The 23714-nt window shown below is 34.7% G+C and overlaps 1 protein-coding gene across 1 annotated transcript in view; it reads left to right on the top strand.

Moving 5' to 3' along the window:
* HECTD2 (HECT domain E3 ubiquitin protein ligase 2) overlaps nucleotides 1-23714 on the top strand; it is a 72129-nt gene that overhangs the window by 38776 nt on the left and 9639 nt on the right. The window contains 12 exon segments of the mRNA XM_021700278.1: nucleotides 61-150; nucleotides 2118-2182; nucleotides 6087-6132; nucleotides 8062-8171; nucleotides 9662-9810; nucleotides 10576-10699; nucleotides 13083-13179; nucleotides 16275-16382; nucleotides 17458-17590; nucleotides 18911-18999; nucleotides 22618-22665; nucleotides 22667-22777. Coding sequence (XP_021555953.1) covers nucleotides 61-150; nucleotides 2118-2182; nucleotides 6087-6132; nucleotides 8062-8171; nucleotides 9662-9810; nucleotides 10576-10699; nucleotides 13083-13179; nucleotides 16275-16382; nucleotides 17458-17590; nucleotides 18911-18999; nucleotides 22618-22665; nucleotides 22667-22777 — 1170 coding nt within the window.

Genomic DNA, 23714 nt, shown 5'->3' on the forward strand with positions numbered 1-23714 from the left:
AAATTACTAAGAACAGTCCTTAAATGTTATATACACTTAATTCATTAATTGAATTTGCAGAAAGATGCCACCGCCTCCTTTAATACCATTGAAGACTCTGGGATTAACGCTAAATTTGTGAATGCTGTATATGATGCCTTACTTAATACTGTAAGTATTATTTATGAACAGATGCAAACAGTATAATTCTTTGTCTCTTTTGTATTTCAAAAGCAGCCACACAAATATTGTAATAATCACCTTGTAACATAATTATATAATTGTACAGTAAATTTAGTTGGAATTCTCAGAAAGTTAGGTATTTTTTATATTTTTTTAATTAAATGAGAATTAAGCAGAAAATACTTTTATGTCCAGTCCTTCTTTAGGAAGGCTTGCTGAAATAAAATCATGCTTCACTTAGCCAGCAAAAGGAGATAAACTATTTGATTGTATTGGCATTGCACTGAATCTATAGTGGTTCTCAAATTTTACTATGTATCAGAATCACAGGAAGGGCTTCTTAAAATACAGAGTTTCAGATTCAGTAGTTCTGGGGTAGAGCTCAAGCATTTGTGTTTCTAACAAGTTCCCAGGGACCACATTTTGAGAACCACAGTGCTATAGATGAATTTGTGAGGAGTGGACATTTTTTTTTTAATCCATGAGCATGGTATATCCCTCCAATTACTTAGATCTTCTTTAGTTTTTCTTGGTGATACTTTGTAGTTTTCTGGATAAATGTCTTACACATATCTTGTTACATTTAGTTCTAGTACTTGATTTTTTTTGATGGAATTGTAATACTTTTGCTATGCGCAAACAATGAATCATGGAACACTACATCAAGAACTAATGATGTAATGTATGGTGATTAACATAACGTAATAAAATAAAATAAAATAAAAATACTTTCATATATTTATCTTTATTTACCATACCAAATTCACTCATTAATTCGAATAGTGCATCAATAGATTTATTTGGATTTCCTGTATGGACAGTCCTGTCATTTGTGAAAAATGAGACTTCACCTCTTCAGTCCTTTTATCTTGCATGTATGGATGGATAGATGTAAGTATTTGCCTTACTGCACTGGCTAGGACCTCTTATAAAATTTTGAATAAAAGAAGTAATAGCAAACATCTTTGTCTTATTCCTAATCTCAGTATTTTACTATTAAATACATGAAAAGGTACATTATTATTATGTATTGTCATGTGAGAAATGTAAATAACATTACACATCCGTTCAAAGTGAGTAAAATTTTTTTAAGTACTGAATTGGCAATATTGTGCAGCAACTGGAATTTTCATACCCTGATGAGGTATGAAACTAGTACAACCATTTTGGAAAATTGCTTGGCATTATTTACTAACACTAAGCATATACATATACATATACATATACATATACATATACATATACATATACATATACATATACATATACATATACTGTGACCCAAAATGTTCCACTCCTAGGACATTTGACCTCTTTTGACCTGGAGTGATGTCAGTGTCTTATAGACACTAAAAAATTAAATCTACAACACAAGGGGAAACTCTCTAAAATGGAAATAAGATTTTTTTTTTAGTGTTTGAATTCTTAAACTATATAGGAATGTTATTTTATGCCTTTTCTGCCTTTTCCAAATCCAGTAATGAAAAAAAATCTTATTTTTTTATTGAACATAATTTCATTGCTCTTAATAATGAATTGTGGATCTACCTGCTAATTATAACTTTTTACTGGTAGTAATAAATATATTTAAATATATGCAGTCATTTTATATTGTTAAACATGCTAATCTTGGACTCGTGTTCATGATTTTATCCTGCCAATCCAGGGAAACTGAAAATTTTTTCAGTTATATAAAACCAATGTTGGTCATCAAAGGGCCACCATATACGTTTGTGCAGTTTGCTGTGCACGGCACATCCCAGGGAGCATTCTCGTTGTAATCTTATGTCATTGGTGCTCTAGCGCTCTCAGATGTGAAAATCATACTACCGTAAGCAGTCCTCGGTCATCAAGTCTGATTTTAACTATTGAAACAGATCTGTAAATATAAATAACATATAAAAGTCACCTAAGTACCTAATCCTAATTATTTTATGATTTTCTTTTGCCTGTAGCCTCAAGACATTCAGAAGACAGTATTAAAGGGAATCATTAACAGCCTATTACGAGAATGGAAAGGGTAATTTTAACTAATATTTAGCTAATCAATATAGATAATTTCTACATCCCATACATCTTTAATGTATATGCATATATTTTACTCTCAGAAAAGATTTTAGTTGTTTTAAAAACAGAGATCAGAAAGAAATTATAAACCATTTATAACAAAACAAAACACTTACAACAAAGCTTTTTAACTTGAGTTTTGTGACTTCTCAGGAGGGTTTATATGTGGGCTTCACAGGATCTGTGAATCCTTTAAAATTATATATAAAATTTGTTATGTACAGATATATGTGTGGTATAAAAATGGGATGCATAGTTACATCAGTAACCTAGAATTAAATTAAATGGACATTAAATTTAGCTTTGGATTTCTTGGTAGCTAGAGCAAAGTTTTTCTTCTTTCTAATATAAGGAAATGTAAGTTTGGCTACTGAAATATTTTTTTTCCTGGAACTAAATCTTGAATCATTATATAAGGAATGATGGGCAATGTAATTGATAATGTTCGAATATCAATGGATATGCAGAACACAACAATATACTTTGAAAAGTCCATAGTATTTAAAATGATATTATTTAAGTAGCATATAACTTAAATAATAGCTTCTACTAAAGCCAAAGGAATACCATTAAATTATAATTCAAATGTTTATATTAAGCCCCATTTAAAAATAATATCAAAATTATTGAATGTTAAGGGACACCTGGGTGGCTCAGTCTGTTGAACATCTGACTTTTGGGTTTGGCTCAGGTCATGATCTTGAGTCTTGGGATCCAGCCCCACATCGGGGCTCCGCACCCAGTGAGGATCTGCTTGAGATTGTCTCCCTCTGCCCACTCCCCATTCATGTGTGTGCTCTGTCTCTCTCTCTCAAATAAGTAAATAAATCTTTAAAAAAATTATTAAATGTTAAATGTACCCCATATTTTTTAATAACATTGCTCTGATTTTCAAAGAAATTCATGGTTATTACATAAATGTAGAAAAGGCACTGCTAGTATTATTAAAAAAAAAGTAAACATGTTAACATTTTGCCATCTTTTTTCTGGTCACCTTTTTGAAACAAATGAAATCATACTGTATAGTTTGATGTGATTTTTAATAGCGTTTTTCCTAATTTGTCATTACGGTAGTAAATTTGCATTTTCCTTGAATTATATGGTTTTGGTTGAACCCGTAGTGCTTCACTGAAAATGGAGAGATTTAGAGTGTAGGAGAGCTCCTGAGAGAAGTGGAAGCCCAGTGGCCTGACCCCGCCCCAGCCTGAGTCCCCTCTCATAAGCACACTCTCACTGCTTTCCAACCCTGCTCCTCAGAAGTGTGCCTGAGAGAGATTAAATGATAATTCGATGTGATTATCTATCAAAGGAGCATGTGGTCTTTACCCAAAAGTCTTGTTTTATTTTGGATTTTTTATAACAACAACAAGATCTAAAGTTTACTGACTGTTTATTATGGGCTAGGCACCTTTCTAACAATCTTCCATGTATTTTTCATTGAATCTTCACTGCAATTTTATGAAATAGTTAATATGATTACTTTCATTTCACAGTGGAGGAAACTAATTTACAGAAAAGTTAAAGAAGTTGCCCAAGTTAACACAGTAAGTGCCTGAGTCAGGATTAGAACCTAGGCAGTCTGGCAAGAGCCTGTGATCTCAACCACAACTTCAATGCCCAGAACTGTGTACTGCATTAAAATACTAGTACATGGGACAGGAATTTGGAAATTGTCATGGTATTGCTATAAAATGGAAAAAATAGGGCTCGCCTATCGCCAGGAATTTCAATATTTATGAATTGCCCTGAGTGTTTTAAAATATTTTCAAATTGGGGCACCTCCAGCTCAGGTCATGATCCTGGAATAAAGCCCTGTTTTGGGCTCCCTGCTCAATAGACAGTCTGCTTCTCCCTCTCCCTCTGCTTCTCCCCCTGCTTGTGCTCTGTCTGTCTCTCTCTGTCTCTGTCTCTCATAAATAAAATCTTAAAACTAAATAAATAAATAAAATATTTTCAAATGTAATTTCTAAAACATAACAGTAGTCCCATTCAGAAAATAGTCTGACAATTATGTAGACTATTATAGACAGAAATAGTTTAGAAACCTTGTAAACAATTTAAATTATTATTCAGTCAAGATAATTCTTCCACAAAGAAATGTTACTGACTAAACATTTCTGTATACACATGTGTATACATATTTCAAATTTTAACACGTATGTTATATATTTATATTTCAGACTATGTAGCTTTACATTTTGTAAAGGTCATTTAGTACATTTGGGACAGTGGTTTATGTTTTCAGATTTGTTTTGTAATTATAACAGAAAAGTAATCATTTGGTCATTTTTTTTTTTTAAAGATTTTATTTATTTATTTATAGGACAGAGAGAGACACAGCGAGAGAGGGAACACAAGCAGGGGAAGTGGGAGAGGGAGAAGCAGGCTCCCCACTGAGCAGGGAGCCCGATGTGGAGCTCGATCCCAGGACCCCGGGATCATGACCTGAGCCGAAGGCAGACGCTTAACGACTGAGCCACCCAGGCGCCCCTATTTGGTCATTTTATTTTCTTAAAGGAAATTCAAGGAGATACTGGGAGATGAACCTTTTTTCCCCCAGCATTTAGTTTTGAAAAATTTCAAACCACAGAAAAGTTAAAGACAATGAAAACTCATATACCTTTCACCTAGATTCACCAGTTGTTAATTTTATCCCTCATTTGCTTTTTGCTTTCTCTCCCTGTGCATGAGTGTGTGCATAATTATTTTTTTTAGTAAATGGAAGACATCATGACACTTAACCTCTAATTACTTCAGCATGTATTTCTTAATAACCTTTTCCTACATAACCATAACACTGTATCACACCAAACAAATTTAATGTTTTTCTAATAGTACTCTCTAAAATGCGGTCCACATTTAAATTTCCCCAGTTGTCTCAAAAGTGTTCTTTAATATCTGGGTTTTGGACCCAGTCAAGGATCATGAATTGAATCTGGTAATCTTATAGGTGAATCATTTTTAATTCAAGAAGTTACTTTAGAGTATTTTTGAGAGTGTATTCAATAGAATCTGAGAGGGTGAGAAAGAAACACTCATCAGCTTTGGGAATAACAAAAACTCTTGGTCAAATTTGACAATGTGAAAATCCAGATTAACATGAAAAAAAATTACAAATTAGTTACATCTCAGAGGTATTCAAATATTAATTTAATTTCCAATTTAATTAGAAACATACTAGATGAATTTACCATGTGATTTGATTTGCAGATATTTCTATATCTATCACTTCAGAAATAGATATATAAACAAAGCGTATTTTCTTTCCTCAGAGCATCAGTATTCTTAAATATCAACTATCCTTTATTAAAACAAAAATATAAGTATTCTAAAATTGTTGATTATTCATCAGGCTCTTAACTCTTGCCCAAGTTAGTCATGATATTTACCTCATAAATGTTATAGCCTACTTAATTTACCTTTCTCTTTTAAGATTTTCTTTATTTATCTGAGAGAGAGAAAGCGTGTGAGAGCACAAGTAGGGGGAGGGACAGAGAGAGAATCTCAGACCCCATGCTGAGTGCAGAGCCTGACACAGGGCTCTATCTCACAACCCTGAGATTCTGACCTGAGCTGAAATCAAGAGTCAGATGCTTAACCAACTGAGCCACCCAGGCACCCCTACTTAATTCATCTTTTAGGTGTCTTCAGAACCAGCCAAGAGTAAGCACAGAAGAACCTATATTCCCAGCATATTATGAATCTGTTACTGTCTCAGTAATCATACATACTAACTTAAGTCTCATTTTTGGCTTTTACCAATGCAGTTCTCACAAAAACATGTACTAATCATTTTTTGTTAGATGCTTTAAGATTAAATACTAATCTGTAATCAATTATGTTTATTTCTTGTACAGTCCACGAACAAAAGATGATCTTAGAGCATATTTTATACTTTTACAGGTAAGAAAGCAAGAACTAAAGTTGTCTAATTCAAATCTCAGTCTATGCATGTGTTAAGGGAAATGATATCAAGTACTAAGTATTATTTTGTGCAACATTATTGATATTTTTTGATTATAGTGTAACCAGAGCACTAAAGTTATAACAAATAAACAATGGGAAGCTAAATTATCTTTGGGATTAAAATTTTAATGTAGTTCTTGCCTTTCTGCTGTGGTATTCAGGAACAAGCAGAATGGAAGCACCTTTTCTTCCTCCAGTCAACCTCTTATAACTAGCTTTAATGGGCTGCAGAACTTTCTTTTATTTCCCAACTAGTAGGTTTCTAACTTCTCTAGGTATTTTTAATAAATGCTTCCATTAGAATTCTAATGGAAAAATCAAGGTGATTGCTTATGTTTGCTAAAGCAAAGGTGATGAACTTTTTCCCCTTGAGAGAGACAGATTCATAGATACAAAAAAATAAGGTCCAGACAAATGAAAAGCAATTTTTAGTTTGTATTATTTTTTTGAGAAAGAAGTATGTTATTACATAGCTAGCATACTGCTTTTGTATTAGTCTTTACAATTTACAAAAGGTGTTTGTGTATATTATTATCTCATTTAAAGGTAAGAAAAATTATGTTAAATAAGATACAGTGTTTAGTTAAATATTATGTCCAATAAAAGGAAATATGGACAGTAGGAATAAAAGAAGGGGGAGAAAGGAAAAAAGTAAAAGTGGGAAAAAGAAGTTAAGTAGACAAGAGGTAGTTGAAAGATATAAGAAGGGAAAGTAGAGGGTAGGAAGGACAAAAGCAAAACTAGAAGAAAGGGAGGAAATGTATGTAGATAGTAAAAGCTAGAGAAATGACAACTGAGGTTCAGATTTTGGGAGTGAGACTGTTAGTCAGCAGTAAGCTCTGCCCATGATACCTTCTCACGAGCACCACTCGGGGTGGCTCTCAGCAGGAGGCACTCTCTGATTGTGAATTTGTCCTTGCCAGGAAGTCAGTTTTGTGAAAAATACATGGTGCTCTCTTAGTTCCCACAATTTCAGTTTATTTTTCAATGATACTATTTTTTTCCATGAAGTTCTGAAATGCACATTGTGATAAGAGTTTAGGTTGTAGAGATGTAACTAGAGGCTTCGAGCAACTCCTTCGGTGTCCCTTTGACATTCGAAAGTTGTCCGAAGCTGTGATGTGGCTCTCTCCTTGTTCTTTGTGAGACATGCACCTAATTCATCTCACAGTGGCAGAAGTTTCACAACCAGCTTTTACTTCATTTTTCTAGCATTCTTTTTTTTTTTAATCAAGGAAGAACCAGGTTTTTTGTTTAATTGGATGATAGTGATTGGCACGGAGCTAGGAGCCTTACATACATTTTCTTTTTTACTACTTAGAACAAGTAAGATAGCTATTATCATTCCTATTTTATTTTTTATTTTTATTTTTTTTAAAGATTTTATTTATTTATTTGAGAGAGAGAGTGCACATGAGAGGGGGGAGGGTCAGAGGGAGAAGCAGACCCCCTGCTGAGCAAGGAGCCCGATATGGGACTCGATCCTGGGACTCCAGGATCATGACCTGAGCCGAAGGCAGTCGCTTAACCAACTGAGCCACCCAGGCGCCCCATCATTCCTATTTTAAAGATGAGGAAATTGAGAATCAAAGTTTAAGGAACATGCCTAAGTGATAGAATCAGTCCTCAGACCCAGATCTGTCTTAATTTCAAAGCTCATGCTCTTTCTGCTATACCACAGCCAAAATCGAAATCTCTGTTAATTAAATAATTAAACAAATAGATTATTGTTTTATAGGATTTCACCCAGTATTTCATAATCTCAAATTTAGTTTCCTAATGTACCACTTAGTTCATTAAGCTTAGTGTCTTTCCTTTCACACGTTAACAAAATTTTAACACAATTATCTGTCATATCTTTTTCAGAATCCTCAATTCAGTAATACATCTACGTATGTCATCTATGCTCACTTGCTGCGACAGATAGCTGCCTTAGTGGAAGCTGATCATCATTTCCTGGTTCACTGGCTTAAAAAGTAAATCACTCTGTCATATTAATAAGAACTCTTATAATCGTACAGTTTCAAGTTTGATATTAGTGATTTTATAATAAAATATATTTAAATGTTTTCAGGTCTTTAGAAATGATCTCCTAATTAACAGTACTTCAAAGCCAATTATAAACATATACCTCAGTACCACAGAGAGGGTAATTAAAAATCTGTTTTTAAAGCAAGTAACCATTTTGCTGGTGCAAACTGTTCTTGAGGTTTCTATCCACTGCTTTCACTTACTACACAGCACCTGCCTGTCAGTGGTTTTCGCATAGCTCAAGATGGTGACCGGATTTTCTCAGATACTATTTCAATTTGTGTCTTTTTATTTCCTATCAGTCTCACCATTACTTACATGGTGCCTTTTCAGTCAGTCTTGATATCAATCAGTCTCACCATTACATAGTGCCTTTTCCTTACCTAATAACGTCATCATAAAATATAGATTAGCCATCAATATGAATTTATAAAAAATACAGTCTGTTTTTTCATAGAGCTATACTCACATAAACAATGACTTTTCTCCATGATTGATAAAATGTTAGAGGCAAAATATTTTCAGAATTAATTTTAAATAAAATCGGCTCTCATTATTCATGGTATTTATGTTCTATAAAGTCACTGCTAACACTGAATTAACAAATACTGAATCATTGATCCTACAGGACATAACAGGGTTAGGTTGCTATGAGCTGCTGGTCTAGCATCCACATCAACCGATACGTACATGATCTTATTTTTACTGCATTGCATGTAAAGACATCTTATTTAATAGAAGTTATTGATTCATTAGCATTGAACTTGCGACCAACAGCACTATGACTAATGTCTGAAGAAATTTTATCTAACACAAGTTTATTCTCCATAAGGTACCTCACATTCCTCTTGTGCTTTAGGAACACTAGACAGAACTTTAGCACTACATTTTGGGAACCATTTTAAAACACCAGAATTACTAATTAAAAAGCACAAAAATGTGGAAAATATGACACTAAACTGTAAAGAATACTCATTTACAGTATGGGAGCTAAAACAAGAAGGCAGAGTGTTTCTTTGTTCGACCTCAGCTGGGAATATGCACATCTGGCAACTCACATTTTTTGCCATTCTGCACATCTGCAAATGACCGTGACTGAAAGATCCACTAATATTGATTCTGGGGTTACAATTAAATTTTAGGAAGTAGGCAAATTTGCAAATCCTGAGTCTAAGTAACAAGGATTGACTGAATATTGAAAGCCTTAAAAATGAAATGCCTAATGCTAACGTTATAGTAATTTTGGTGTTTATTTCTTATTTAAGAAACAATACTCCAGGTAAGATTTGCATCTTTTCAAATATTTGGCAACTTAAGAAATAGAATTTGGGGGGATATTCTCAAATTTTATGTGTACTGGATACACTTTGATAGCTAACATATTGCCAAAATAGAAAATGTGATTTGATTGGAATTATTTCAAAATCTTTACCAGATTATCCCAGAAGAGGTTCAAACAATTGGTAGAGAGATTGCTGCAGTTTATTTCTTTGCGCCTGTTTCCTGCAAAGCCTGAAGAATTTCCACCTATAACAAAGTGTTCCTGGTGGATCCCATCAGCATCCAAAGTGTTGGCTTTACTTAGTAGGTTTTATTACTCTGTCTTCTCTTTTGTTAAATATTAGGGACATTTCTGTAAGGATCTCAAAGTACTGTAGAGGCGTTCTTAAATTTTAAAACCTTCCTTTGAAGTGAAGAGTTGTGATTTTTTCCTGTTTTGATACTGGATTTCACATTTAATGTATAGCATGAAAAAACTTTATGCATTTTATTGGGCAGTATTCTGTATTCTGGCCATCTGCTGCATGTGACCTGCTAAGTAGAGACCCCTAAGAAAACAGGCACTTGCGTTGATTCCCAAGAACTCCTAGGAGAGAACACACTGATGGGAAAGTAGTGTAAAGAGGGGCTCACCTGTGTACTCCCTTTACTATACTGTTCTAATCCCCACCACAAGCTGTTTTATAAAAGCAAGAAATGATTGGCTGCATCTGAACCACAATTTTTTTTAAAGATTTCATTTATTTATTTGAGAGAGAGAGAGTGAGCACGAGTAGGGGAAGGGGCAGAGAGAGAAGCAGACTCCCCCACTGAGTAGAGAGCCTGGGTTGCAAGCTCAATCCGAAGACCCTGAGATCATGACTTGAGCCGAAGGCAGACACTTAACCCACTGAGCCACCCAGGTGTCCCCTGAATCACAATTTTAAAACTACTTTTTTAATTAGGAGCTACGGTTGGCTTAAAATAGGAATTTCTAGATAAAGTCTATCTGGTGAGCATGAAAATGTTCTTATTAGAATGAATCATGCACATGTTAGAAAAGATCATTGTTAGAATTTATCTTTACAGATACTGCAAACAGTTTGGTTCATCCTCCCCTTATTCCTTATACTGATTTCTATAATTCAACATTGGATCACATTGATCTCATGGAAGAATACCACACCTGGCAGAGCTTTGGAAACTCTCACAGGTACAATCAGAAGCTCATTTTGATTACTTACCTAAATGAAATACTATTCAAAATAATGACTGGATGTTAAATTTGTATAAATTTAAGTATGCACATATCTTTATGTATAAACTTATAGTTTAGATATCCAGCCCTGAAACATCATTATATTTCTTAAAGCATTTTCTTTTTCTTACATTTTGAATTTATGTACATGTTAATTTGGTTTTGGTTTGATTAACAACATCTTTTCAAGAAGGGCAAAGTTGTATCTTAGTATGCAAGTTTCTTGTATCTTCTTTTTTATGCTGTCATCCAGTCCAGGGGTCACAAACTTTCTCTGTAAAGTACTAGATGGTAAATATTGTTGACTCTTTGGACTTTACAAACTCTGGTATACCTCTGTAACACAAAAACAGCGTTAGACAATATGTAAATACACAGATGTGTCTGTGTCCCAGAAAACTTTCTGTACACAGGTGGTAGACCGTATTTGCCCCATGGGCCATAGTTTGCCAATGCCTGTTGTAACACAGTCGTCACACACATGCACACATACACACGTACAGTTCACTCCTTTTCTCCTTCATTCTGTAGAAAAGGTGGTTGTCCCTTATCCACAATATAAAAAGAATGGGAGTTACAGCGAAAGGGCTTCACCACAAATTATTTATTACAATAGTGTAATAGGTTTTCAAAACACCTGACCAAACTCTTTAATATGCTGCACCTATATCCACACTCATAGTTTGGATTAAACCAGCATGACTATGCCAAACATAACTTTTTCCCAGACCATGTGATATCTTGGAGAGTGTGTCTGTTCTAAAGGAGACTTAAGAGATATGGTAGGGATATAAGTAACCTCAAAACCCCAGATTAGTTTATAAATTGGTTCAATCTGCCAGGGACCCTTTCTGTCACAATTGGCCCAAAACCATAGACTGGCCTTCTGGACATATCTCAATCCACATCTGAACACTCAGAACTAAACAACAATTGTTTCTGGGGACTTGGTTCTGTCGGATGGGTATTTTCTTGACCAAGTGTATTTATTTTACAAAGACACTTTTTTCTCCAACTTTAATATAATTACAGTGTTGTAGACAAAACCACAAAACAACTCCAAGAGTTACTGTGCATATTTCAGTGGCATCTTTTGATACAGAGCTCTTCTAACCACTGTGCCACAGCCCCAGTGTTCCGAGAAGGAGCTACAGAGGGCTTAATCCTGTGATCCTTTCAGTTTGGGGGAAGCCAGCCTGGACTTAGAGGGGGACCTGGAGCCCGAGGGCAAGTCACCTCTGGCAATGAGCAGCCACATCTGTTTATTTCGGTGTGTCACACACATGGTATCATTTTTCTATGCATGACTAGGGAAGGGTTGAGCCACACAGTTTTAAAATACATAATAAGACCAAGATATACCCTACTAAGCTCACTGCACTTCTTTCATTTCCAAATTTTTAGTTAGCACTTAGTGATTCAAAGCTATTACACATTAGTACTGAACAACTTTTATTAACAATTGCGTTCTGGAGAAAGCTATTTTATTTGTGGTTCGCACTAGGGCAGTAGTCTCCGGTTTCCTCCTCATGCCTTCTTCACACCCAGTGCTTGACTATAGTTGGATGGATTCCAGCTGTCACTGATGGAGTCATTGCAGCCACTTCCGCTGGAGTCGGCCTCCTGAAGTGTCACTGTCACCTACTAGTTCTCTCTAAATGCATTTTTCTCTGGGTAGTTTGTGGCTTTTTTATGTAACACGGGATCAGCTCTGAAGGGAGGAAGTTAGTTATTTTCTTGACCTTGGATCATAATGTCGTGTCTTTACAAATACATACCATTTCATACTATTACACCATTAAACGCAATACCAGCAGCAGCATACTTTTATTTTATGGATCTTAAATTTATTACTTTGCTTTTTACTACTGTAGTTATTGCTAGATTTCCTCATTTCTGAAGCTTGCACACGAGAAATATCCATGTAATAATGGATTTTTATAATTTCTGCACATGAACTTTCTGTCCTCATCCTCCTTCGTGAGTACTTCTGCCTCCGGGTTCTGGCGTTGGCCATATTTTCACAGGTAATGATCTACAGGTGACTGTACATAAACTGAAATGAGTTGTGTAAACCACATACGTGGTTAGTACATTTCAGAATGTTAGATGTAGCTTCCTCTAGAGAATGAGCACACAGCACGTCTAGTAATGATGTGGACTTCACAAGGCTGTGGGGATTAAAAGAAGTGATGCACATAAAGTCATTTTGTAAATGGTAAAACACAATACAAAAGTAATGTTTTCTATTGTTAGGAGGGGTACCTTAGATATTCCCTTAGTATAATTTTGCTAAAAATACACCATTTTGCTTTTTCTGTTTTCACTTGTTGAGCAGGTTTTCCTTCTGTCAGTACCCATTCGTTATTTCTATAGCTGCAAAAAAAATCATTATTCAAAGAGACTCAGAACAACAGATGATAAGCATCGCAAGGGTAAGCCAGCTACAAAAACATATTTATGCTGACTATAATCAATATAGTAAATAATTTAATAAATAAATCAAATGTCTTGTGAATTGTTCTAGCATAATCAGGAAATGTTAAAAGTAAAATTCATTTTATAACTCCCTCCAAAAGTGCTTAAACCTGTTCACGATACAGGAAAGAGATACCCCTCATCATATTATAAATAGAGCAGGAAGATGCAATACCTCTCACAGACCAAAGTACTGGGAACTTGTTGGACATCATGCCATGGATACCATATTCCAGCTCCACGGTAGCCAGCGGAGCACTGGCGGATACTACAGCGAGCACACCGCTCAAACTGCTGCCGCATGTTCTAGGCTTTATGAAAATCAAACAGGAACAACCCCAAAATTAGGAGATGTACAACCTTGGGAAACTGAGAAATATGTCCAGGAGAGGTGAAAGATGTTTTATGGATTCTTAGGAAACCAAAAGGCATGGAGACCCATAGAAACTGGGGTAGCAGCCAGACTGGCTGTAGGCAGACCACCCAGCAGGATGAAGTTTATCTCTGGGCCTGTCCTTACGTGTCTCAGCACAGCACAGGAAAACTTACGAATGCTATCTAAGAGAGATGGACTGAGTGAGCAGTTTTTCTTTTATCAGAGCTCTAGACTATACATTTCAATGCCCATATATTTTGAGTATCTGCTTTCGGGACACTCACTACTTTAAAAATTAGAGGGAAGGTTGGCAGTAGTCTTAAAGAGATCCTCAAAATAAAAAGAAATGATTTCCATGTCTTGTCCAAGAATATAAAAACATTCCTAAAGTATAAATTATAATACTTTAAAATGCTTTAAAAAATAAGAAATGTTTATTCTTCGGTAATTCAGTTCCCAGAAGGTGAGTATTTTTTTCTATCACAGAGCAGGACAAAAGAGTTGAGTGACTGGTGACATCCCAGAGCCAGCTCACACTGACTATGAGAATATTAGAAGAAACGTTATTGCCTGTGTGTACCAAGGGAGTTCCAAAGCCACTCTACCCCCCTGAAAAGTAAATTTAAACAGGTATATTTGGCATCAGAATTATTACTTAATCTCGGGTAGATATTGGCTCAAAGATTAGTCTATACAGCTACTCATTTGGCAGTTTCTGTTAGCTGCATTTATGCAATTTCATGTGCCTTTTTAGTACTTTTTTACTTTGGGCTGTGACTTTTTTATATTTGTAAAAAAAAGAAAATCTGAAGAGCTAGAAGTTTATCTCCGTTCCTCTGAGCAGTTTTCTGCCATGTCACTTACACCTAAAACATCAACTATCTCCTTTTATGGAATTTTCTTCTAATTAAAAGGAGAGTGGCAGCTGTAGACTCTGTCACAGGCTGTCTTCCACTGAGCATGGACACAAGTGAGGAGAGATTGAAGAGTTAAATGGCATTAGCTGTTCTTATGGGTGTTTCCCAACATTTTAACTTGTAAACAGCCACACCACTTAGAATTAATGGCTGGTGATTCTAGTGACACAAAGACAGACAGCCTTACAGGTAGTTAATGTAAACAAGAGCTTATATGGTATCTGAAGTTGCAAGAGATTCCCCAACCAAAAATAGCTTCCTCATCAGACTGGATCTAAATTCTACCTTCTAGGGATTACTTCTTTCCTTCGAAGCGTTTTCTATTCAATATTCCTGATGGGAAGAGTAACCACTAAGCCTTGTCTACCATTAGCATCTTAGTATAAATTTGTTTGCTGGCTATTTCCAGTGTGGTGGCTTTCCAGGAGCTAGACTATGAACATAACATAGGAAAGGGTAGGATAATAGGCCCATAACGTAGGATACCATCCCAGGAATATAGATCTGTCTGAGCATCAATGGGAGAACCCAGAGAAGAAGAAAAAAAGCCAAACCATTAAAAGCCTTTAAATTAGAGAAATGAAGTGCTCTGAATTAGACTGTTTTATTATAGTAATCTACAAAATCATGGATATAGCCTTATACAGATTTGTAGTATTAAAATTTTATCTACTAAAGCACTTCACTGCATTATTTAAAATGTCTGAAGTGTCATCTCTAGTCTACAATAATTTTTCTTTCCTACCAAAGAAGATGAAGTAGTCTGATAAGAATTATTTAATCAAATTAAATTCTATAAATTGTACAAGCATGTAGACTTCCTATGATACTTAACTACTTCTAATAGGTATTTTTAATGTGTTTTTTACATACTCATTACTTATATTTTGAAAAACCTTAGAGTTTTTTAAATTACCCCTATTTCCATTACCCAGACATTTCCATTACCCAAACATAACATACACAAACTGTTAATATTTTAGTAAATTTTCTGTTGATATTTCTTCTCTATATTATCTTTAAAAGGCAATAGAGTTGAAACAATTTTGTATACACACTTTTGTTCCCTGCTTTTTTCAATTGTACCTTTCTTAAATATTTTCCATGTTATTTACATAATTATAACCATCCATTTTAGTAGTTGTATTATATTACATTAGATAGATACATATATTATATATTTCTAAAGTTTTGCTTTTATGGGTAGTGCTGTGATGAGCATATTTTTTTTTTCACTGCATATTTTTTGTGTTTAGAATTCCCAGAAGTGGAATTATTGGGACAAAGGGTATTGACATTGTTAATGTTTCTGATAAATGTTGACAAATTACTTTCTAAAAGTAGATTAACTGTGCTTTTCCAGTAAATTCAGTATCTAAAAAGCTTAAGCCAGGTTTATCATCAATAGTATATACCTCATTTCAAATGTTCCCATTTTATGTTTATACTTACTAAACAAATAGCGTTGCTATTTGAGAGATGAGACATATGGAAACTGTAATGCAACATTCTTTACTATAGAAGGTGAATTATTTTTGGTCCTATATTTTGAACCCCCCTTTGGTTACCATTGCTTCAAAATGAAAAGATATATACAATTAATATATAATAATAATTTGTATAATTGAGTTTATGAAAATATTTATATGAGAGATGGCATAGAGAAGGATATAAGTGATTTTTACTACAGTGCTAAAATGTTTTAAATGAAATTATAGTTTAAGTAAAAGTAAAAATGTTTGCTTTCTTTTTTAAATAGCAAAGTCTGGTGGATAAAGTATCTCGAAGACAGAGACCTGATATGAACATGTTATTTCTAAATATGAAAGTAAGACGGACACATCTGGTTAGTGATTCGCTTGATGAGGTATAGATCATTTATTCCAAAATGGTACTAATTGATTAAAGCTTTAAATAAATTCTACAATATGGTGTATTACTAAAGTCTTAGTAATCTGTTTTTCATTTTTGTATGCCAGTAAGTGTGCTTCCTCATACTCTGATACCATCGTTAAAATCAGTTGTGTATTCACATAATAAGCCTTATGTTCATTATTTATATGTTTATTAATGGTTTGTGGTTAACTCCCCAGAAAAGGATTTTATGTAGAACACTTAAGTGAGCAATTTGTGTTTCTGAATATGTAACTTAGATTCTGGACCCACCTTTGTTACTTGTTGGGTATGTAACAAGTCATTTTAACTTCTCCAGGCCTGAGATTACTCATCTTTAGAATTAGAGGTCTGACCTCCAGGGGATATTGAGTGTACTCAGGCCCAAACCTACTTTGTTTGTACGGAGCTTCATGTATGTACAGTGCTTCAGCCAGATCTTCATGTGGCTATTATAAGATAATGGCTAATTTCATTATGTGATTTTTTTTTTTTTTTAATTTTTTTTAAGATTTTTTTATTTTATTTATTTATTTGAGACAGAGAGAATGAGAGAGAGAGAACACATGAGAGGGGGGAGGGTCAGAGGCAGAAGCAGGCTCCCTGCCGAGCAGGGAGCCCGATGCGGGACTCGATCCAGGGACTCCAGGATCATGACCTGAGCCGAAGGCAGTTGCTTAACCAACTGAGCCACCCAGGCGCCCACATTATGTGATTTTTAAAATCAGGAAGGAAAGTTAAAGAAAAGGAAATGAAATATTTTATGATATAACCTGCTAAATTAAAATCTTGGAGGCAATATGATACCAGGAGACAGGAACTTTGGGCAAGGTACTTGACCCTCTAATTCTTTCTCTTGATCTCTACAACAAACATAATAATGTTTAATCCACACAGTAACTGACAAATTATTGGATGAATGGATGGAGTGAGTTTTGTGACATTGTAAATAAAGATAAAGATTGCCTAATGCATTTCCCAGAATTAAAAAAGTTAATTTCCTTTTTACTGCCCTTTGTTCTTCTCTACCATATAATTTTTTCAAATAGTTAACCCGGAAAAGAGCAGACTTAAAAAAGAAGCTGAAAGTTACATTTGTAGGGGAAGCTGGTTTGGACATGGGTGGCTTGACTAAAGAATGGTTCCTTCTTCTAATTCGCCAAATTTTTCATCCAGATTATGGTGAGTATTCAGTTTTTATGAACAGTGTTTCTTCATAATTGTTAGATTAAGTAGGCACTCTTATTTTTAACCTACCCTATGACTTTATAGATTTTTTTGTCAACCATAAATGTTGAGTAATTTAAGGATTGTTATTTACATTTTTAAAAGTGAGCAAACTAATGATTGAAATGTTCATTATCTTACTGGGAATCCTACACAATAAAGACTGAAAGTATATATTTGCAAGGCAGCATCCTCATCTTTCCTGAATAAACTAAATGCATAAAAATTTGTCATTGAAATAAAGAACATTCAGAATTTAAAAACAAGACTGTAGGGCGCCTGGGTGGCTCAGTTGGTTAAGCGACTGCCTTCGGCTCAGGTCATGATCCTGGAGTCCCTGGATCGAGTCCCGCATCGGGCTCCCTGCTCGGCAGGGAGCCTGCTTCTCCCTCTGACCCTCCCCCCTCTCATGTGCTCTCTGTCTCTCTCATTCTCTCTGTCTCAAATAAATAAATAAAATCTTTAAAAACAAGACTGTAGTTTGCTCTACACTAATATTTGAAGCCTCTTTCACTAGATTTTGAGCCATTTTGATAAATAAGAATTCATTAATTAATTTTTAAGACAAAAGTAAGCTTTGAAATTTAAATTTTATCTTATTTAGAGAAAACACCTATATAATCCTTAGTGTCTATAAAAGATTTTTCTTCAAAGAAAGTTTTTTTTTGTTTTGTTTTGTTTTTATTTATTTATTTGAGAGAGAGAGAATGAGAGACAGAGAGCATGAGAGGGAGGAGGGTCAGAGGGAGAAGCAGGCTCCCCGCCGAGCAGGGAGCCCGATGCGGGACTCGATCCCGGGACTCCAGGATCATGACCTGAGCCGAAGGCAGCCGCTTAACCAACTGAGCCACCCAGGCGCCCCTTCAAAGAGAGTTTTAAGTGTTTTTCTTACTCTTTGTTTTGTATATATGTATATATAACCTCTTTCTGGCAATGGAAAATAGAGATGACATGGATGAATTAAAATCTCCAGATAATCCTCAAAATTAATTTTGATCATAACTTATAAAACTATCGTTTTTATAAAAGAAAATCAACTGATTTAGTTTTCTCTTTTTAACCCATTTATGCCCTTGGTTCAGGATGCCAATAAACAGTAAAATGCTCTTACACATCATTGTGGATATATTTTATATATTTTAACATGAAAGATGGTCTGTAATGGAACTATTGCTGAAATGTCTTGCTTCTAATAGATGAGATATTATGTACATTTTTAGTACTTTGATTTTTTTTAATCAGTCATGCTAATGAAATTATGTTTCTTTTTTTCAGGCATGTTTACATATCACAAGGATTCACACTGCCATTGGTTTAGCAGTTTTAAATGTGATAACTATTCTGAATTCCGATTGGTTGGAATTGTATCCTTTAAACGTTCCACTAGGAGGTGCTAGTACACTAGAGATTTTAAATTTTATCTGAATTTTGGAAAGCTGTTCACATTAAGCCTTTTATTCAGATTTAACATTCTTGTCAAAATTACTAATAGATTTTCAATTATTTGCAGTATCACAGCTGTATGTCACCAGACTTAATTAATTAAAAGGAATTAGGAATTTTTTTATATTTTTCTCTGAAAATATCTCAAAATAAAAATAGTTATTTCCTATTTCATATATTATCTGATTTATCAGAAAATTAGGACATTTTTAAAATTAAAGTATACTTTCCATTCGTAATGAGCTATTTTTCTGTTCTTTCACTTTGTGCTTATTTCGCTTAGTTTAATAAATTGAAATTGTGGAAATGAAATCTAGGTCTTTAATATGCCCTTAACTCTGGAAACGTCCACACAAATTAAAAACTGAATGGAATGGGAATATTGAAAGTATATGGCATTATTGTATAGTGTTTTTAAAATTATATAAATCCCTGTGCCATCCTCTGATCCCTATCAGGTGTAGTGGAGAGGACATTCCTGCATTGGGTAGGGGATTGGAAAAGATACCTGCCACATTAACTTTTTTAATTTTAAGAAATATAATTGTCTGTGGAAGAAAGGAGGGAAGAGTAAATAAATGAGCAAGCACTGGAGATACCTATGTTAAAAGAGGGGAAAATATCCAGCTTTAAAAATGTTTACCATCTAGCTGGGCAGATGACCACCAATTCAAGGTCATCTGATTCATGACTCTTTGACATTAAGTGCTAAGGAGTTCTGAGAAGGAAAAGAGTCAGTGTATTCTTCCCAGACAAGGTAGAGGTTTAAAAATGGAACAGTTCTATCTGATTAGCACAGGGCTGGAGAGAGTAGGACACAGACATAGGAGAATGGCTAGAAACCAGGCTGCATTGACCTGGGCTTGTTACAGAGAAGTGTGCAGGCCCCTTGATTGAAGCAGAGGGCACCCTGAGTTACAGAGGACACCTTGAGCAAAGGAATCAGGAGTGATCTTAGGGCTTGGAATGTTCAGTTGCATTTGTTGAAATAAATCCTGAGGAATGTATATTAAGATTGGGAAAGTGGATGGAAGAAAAGTTAGCAGGGAGAAAACTGCACATTAAGACGGTAAACTACTTTGAAATTTTATATATGTCGTCATGTCCAAAGGTCCAGAGCACCAGGTTCCACAATCTGGAGTGCTCATCAGTTCTTAGACGTCTATATTTATAGTGTTATCTACAGTAATCATTTGTTGAATGTTTCAGTTTCATTGAAGGCCTGGGTCACCAATACTTCTCACTACACTACAAGCTATTTGAATTCCCTGATATATATGTTTGTCATACTTTACATTCTTATCACAGCTTAGATTTGGATGATATTTTGACTTTCTAATATTTATAATGCAGTATTAGATCTTATTTAGCTTAAATCACATTTTTAGAATGGTGCTATCCATAAAATCATAAGTTTACTAATTGGCTTCTTTTGCAGTAGGCACTAGTTTCTATTGAATCATTACCCAAAAGAGTGAGCACATTAAGAATATTTACATATGCTGCATATTTCCAGTTAATTAATTAAATCTAAACTTAAATGATTATAGCCACTACTATCTCATTATTATGTGTATTTATCTCACATGCACACTCACAAAAATACTATAAAAAGTGAGATTGATGCCCAAAAAGCATGATAATGTATAGGAAATATATAGGAAAAATATGACATGATAATGGATTATGATCATGTAAGTAGGTGATAGATCTAACAAAGTGAGAAGTAAAAATTGAGAACACACATTCTATATTGAGAAAATATAGTTGGTTCTGTACATATTTTCACTTTCAGTTTCAGGACCAGGGATTTGTTGTTCTGGTAGTCCTGCCAGCATTGCATTCCTAATACTTCAGTTTTAAATACAGTAAGGCTTCAGAGTTTACAAGAAATGTTATATAGTGAAACCTGTAATAATAATTGTAAAATGTTTTGAAGATTGCATGAAGAGCCATAATATAACAATTTTTTTAAACTAGAAGTGCTTTCACCAAAAGGGCCATTGAAACAGGGTTTTTAAAATCTACCCTGTTTGCACCACCTGATGCCTCAGTGGTCCAGCGGAATTCCCCCATCCTCGTCTCGTCCTTGCTTCAACCAGCACGGGCTGACTTAGTGTGAAATGAAACACTGTAGTCTGCATATGAAACTGCCCTGTGGCAAATCTTACGGGGCTACTTCCTCATCTGCTAAGAACCTGCCTTTAGGGTTATAATTTTTTTTTTTAAGTTTTAATGAAAAATGCTTAGAACTTGTCCCTGTGGTAGATGATCATAAATGGTAACCGTCATAGTATTATGGTCACTATCATTGTTGCTATTATCACAAGGATGGAAGTATATTAGATCTCATTTTCAGTATCTCTCTCTAGAATACACTGCTCGGTCTCTGTTGATACGGTTACCTATAAAATAATATATCTATTCCTTAAATTACTATTAACTTTCATTCTGCCTTGGCAAATTGAAATACTCGTTGTCTTCCAATTTTTAAAAATTATTTTCAGCAATTTATCCAGCCCATATGTTTAGATTTCCTTTTGAGCCTATAAAAGTAATGACTTCTTTAATAACTTGATATAATACTCTTTATTTGACAGCTGAAATATGACATTTAAAACCCCTCTTTCAGCAAATGGATAAGTTACATTCTGCCATATAAGTAATAAATAAAATGTAACTGGGCAGGGTTTATATATATATATAACATCTGTAGTTTTTTTTTTTTTTAAAGATTTTATTTATTTATTTGAGACAGAGAGAATGAGAGAGAGAGCACATGAGAGGGGGGAGGGTCAGAGGGAGAAGCAGGCTCCCTGCCGAGCAGGGAGCCCGATGCGGGACTCGATCCAGGGACTCCAGGATCATGACCTGAGCCGAAAGCAGTTGCTTAACCAACTGAGCCACCCAGGCGCCCACATCTGTAGTTTTTAACCTCAACACTTTGTGTACACTCCAAGTGATAAAAGCCTTTCAAGTATTTCTGTAGGAGAGTAATTGTCTTGTTAGCCTATCAGTAGCGTGTGCGTACATCTGTGCGTATGTGTGTGTAATTGTCCGTGTCCATATGTTTATTTGGTTCAGCTCTCTTTACATAGTCTGTATTTAGTTTTAAAATAGTTAAAATGATAACCAAAATTAGTAGTGTATTCTGCATTGGGTTCTGAATAAATTGCTCCTTCTAATTATAAAATCACCAACATCATTTAAATTTAGAATCAATTTAGAAAGTGTTTTCTTGTATGTCAAATAATTTATGAAATGTCTGAAATTGCTGTCTGTTGTGATCTTAGATAAATTTTCCTGGGGAAATCATCAAATACTATCAACCAACCCCGCCCCCCTTTTCACATGACTTTTGGTAATTAAGGAATTATATTCTGTAAAATAAAGGGAAAATAAAGAAAAAGAAGTATGTGGGATTAATTAAAATCAGTGTTAGGTCTGAAAGAAGTATGCAAGAAATAGACTGATGCATAATTCAGAACTCATTTGTTGTCATGGATTTTATGTTAATGCTTAACATTCAGTATGCATAGCTTATGGGACTAGCTGTTTATAACAGCATTACCTTGGATATTCGTTTCCCCCCCCTGCTGTTACAAGAAATTATTGAGCCCTCCCATCATTCCTAGTGATCAAAATATACCAGTAGGCATCTGCAGTGTGACCACTGACGACTTGTGTCAAATTATGCCTGTAAGTATAAAGTTATTAGCATCTTATTCCTTAATGCTAAATCATCTCTCTTCCACCTGAAGTCTTTCTCCTAATGCTATTCTTGTTTTTAAATATAGTTTCCCTCTACCTATGTTACCCATCTCCTTCTTCATCTAGCTTTCTCCTTCCTCCTAGAGAGAGATCACCCACTTTGCTGCACTCCTAAGCTCTTACAGCATAGCAGAACAGGCTTTGAAATCAGAGAGATAGAGATTAGAATCCAGGCTCTGCCACTTACTAGCTCAGTGAACTTGGCTAAGTTGTTTAACCTTTATGAGCTCTAGTTTCCTTATGGGATCAGTGGGATAACAAAACTTATATACGGAGCAATTATATGAGATAAAAAAGCCCTTAGTACTTGATTACTTCTGTGGATTCTTATTAAGATGATACTGTGCTATATCAGTAACAGTGTCTGCAAAAACATCTCCAAAATAAATACAACAAATGAATTTCATGGTACTGCCTCTTATAACATTCCTCTGTTCAGAAATTAGATTTCTCATCATCAAATTTAATCAAAGATTAAAATTTAGTAGAGGAGGAGATACTATACATACCCTTCTGATAATCCCCTATAATAATATTATTTTTTACAGCTGAGTTTTGATAACTGTTGGTCAGCAGAAAATTCTTGGTAATATCTTTAGCAAGTAGCCTAGATGTGGAGAATCTCTGTTGCTAAGTATTCCTATCTAAATATCCCTGTGTTTTAATGATCCAGGGAGTTTGGTGTAGGAGTTGCCTTCCTGTGGAAGTTGAGAAATCTCTCCAGAACATGTTTGGTTAGAAAACTACTCTTCATACTCCCCAGGGGGTTGATATCAGACATATTTTTGGAAGTTGGGTTTAGGATATTTTCAATTAAGGGCATAAATCCACATTTTTTTTTTTAAAGATTTTATTCATTTATTTG

This window comes from Neomonachus schauinslandi, chromosome 6 (assembly GCF_002201575.2).
Source record: "Neomonachus schauinslandi chromosome 6, ASM220157v2, whole genome shotgun sequence".
Lineage (NCBI taxonomy): Eukaryota > Metazoa > Chordata > Mammalia > Carnivora > Phocidae > Neomonachus > Neomonachus schauinslandi.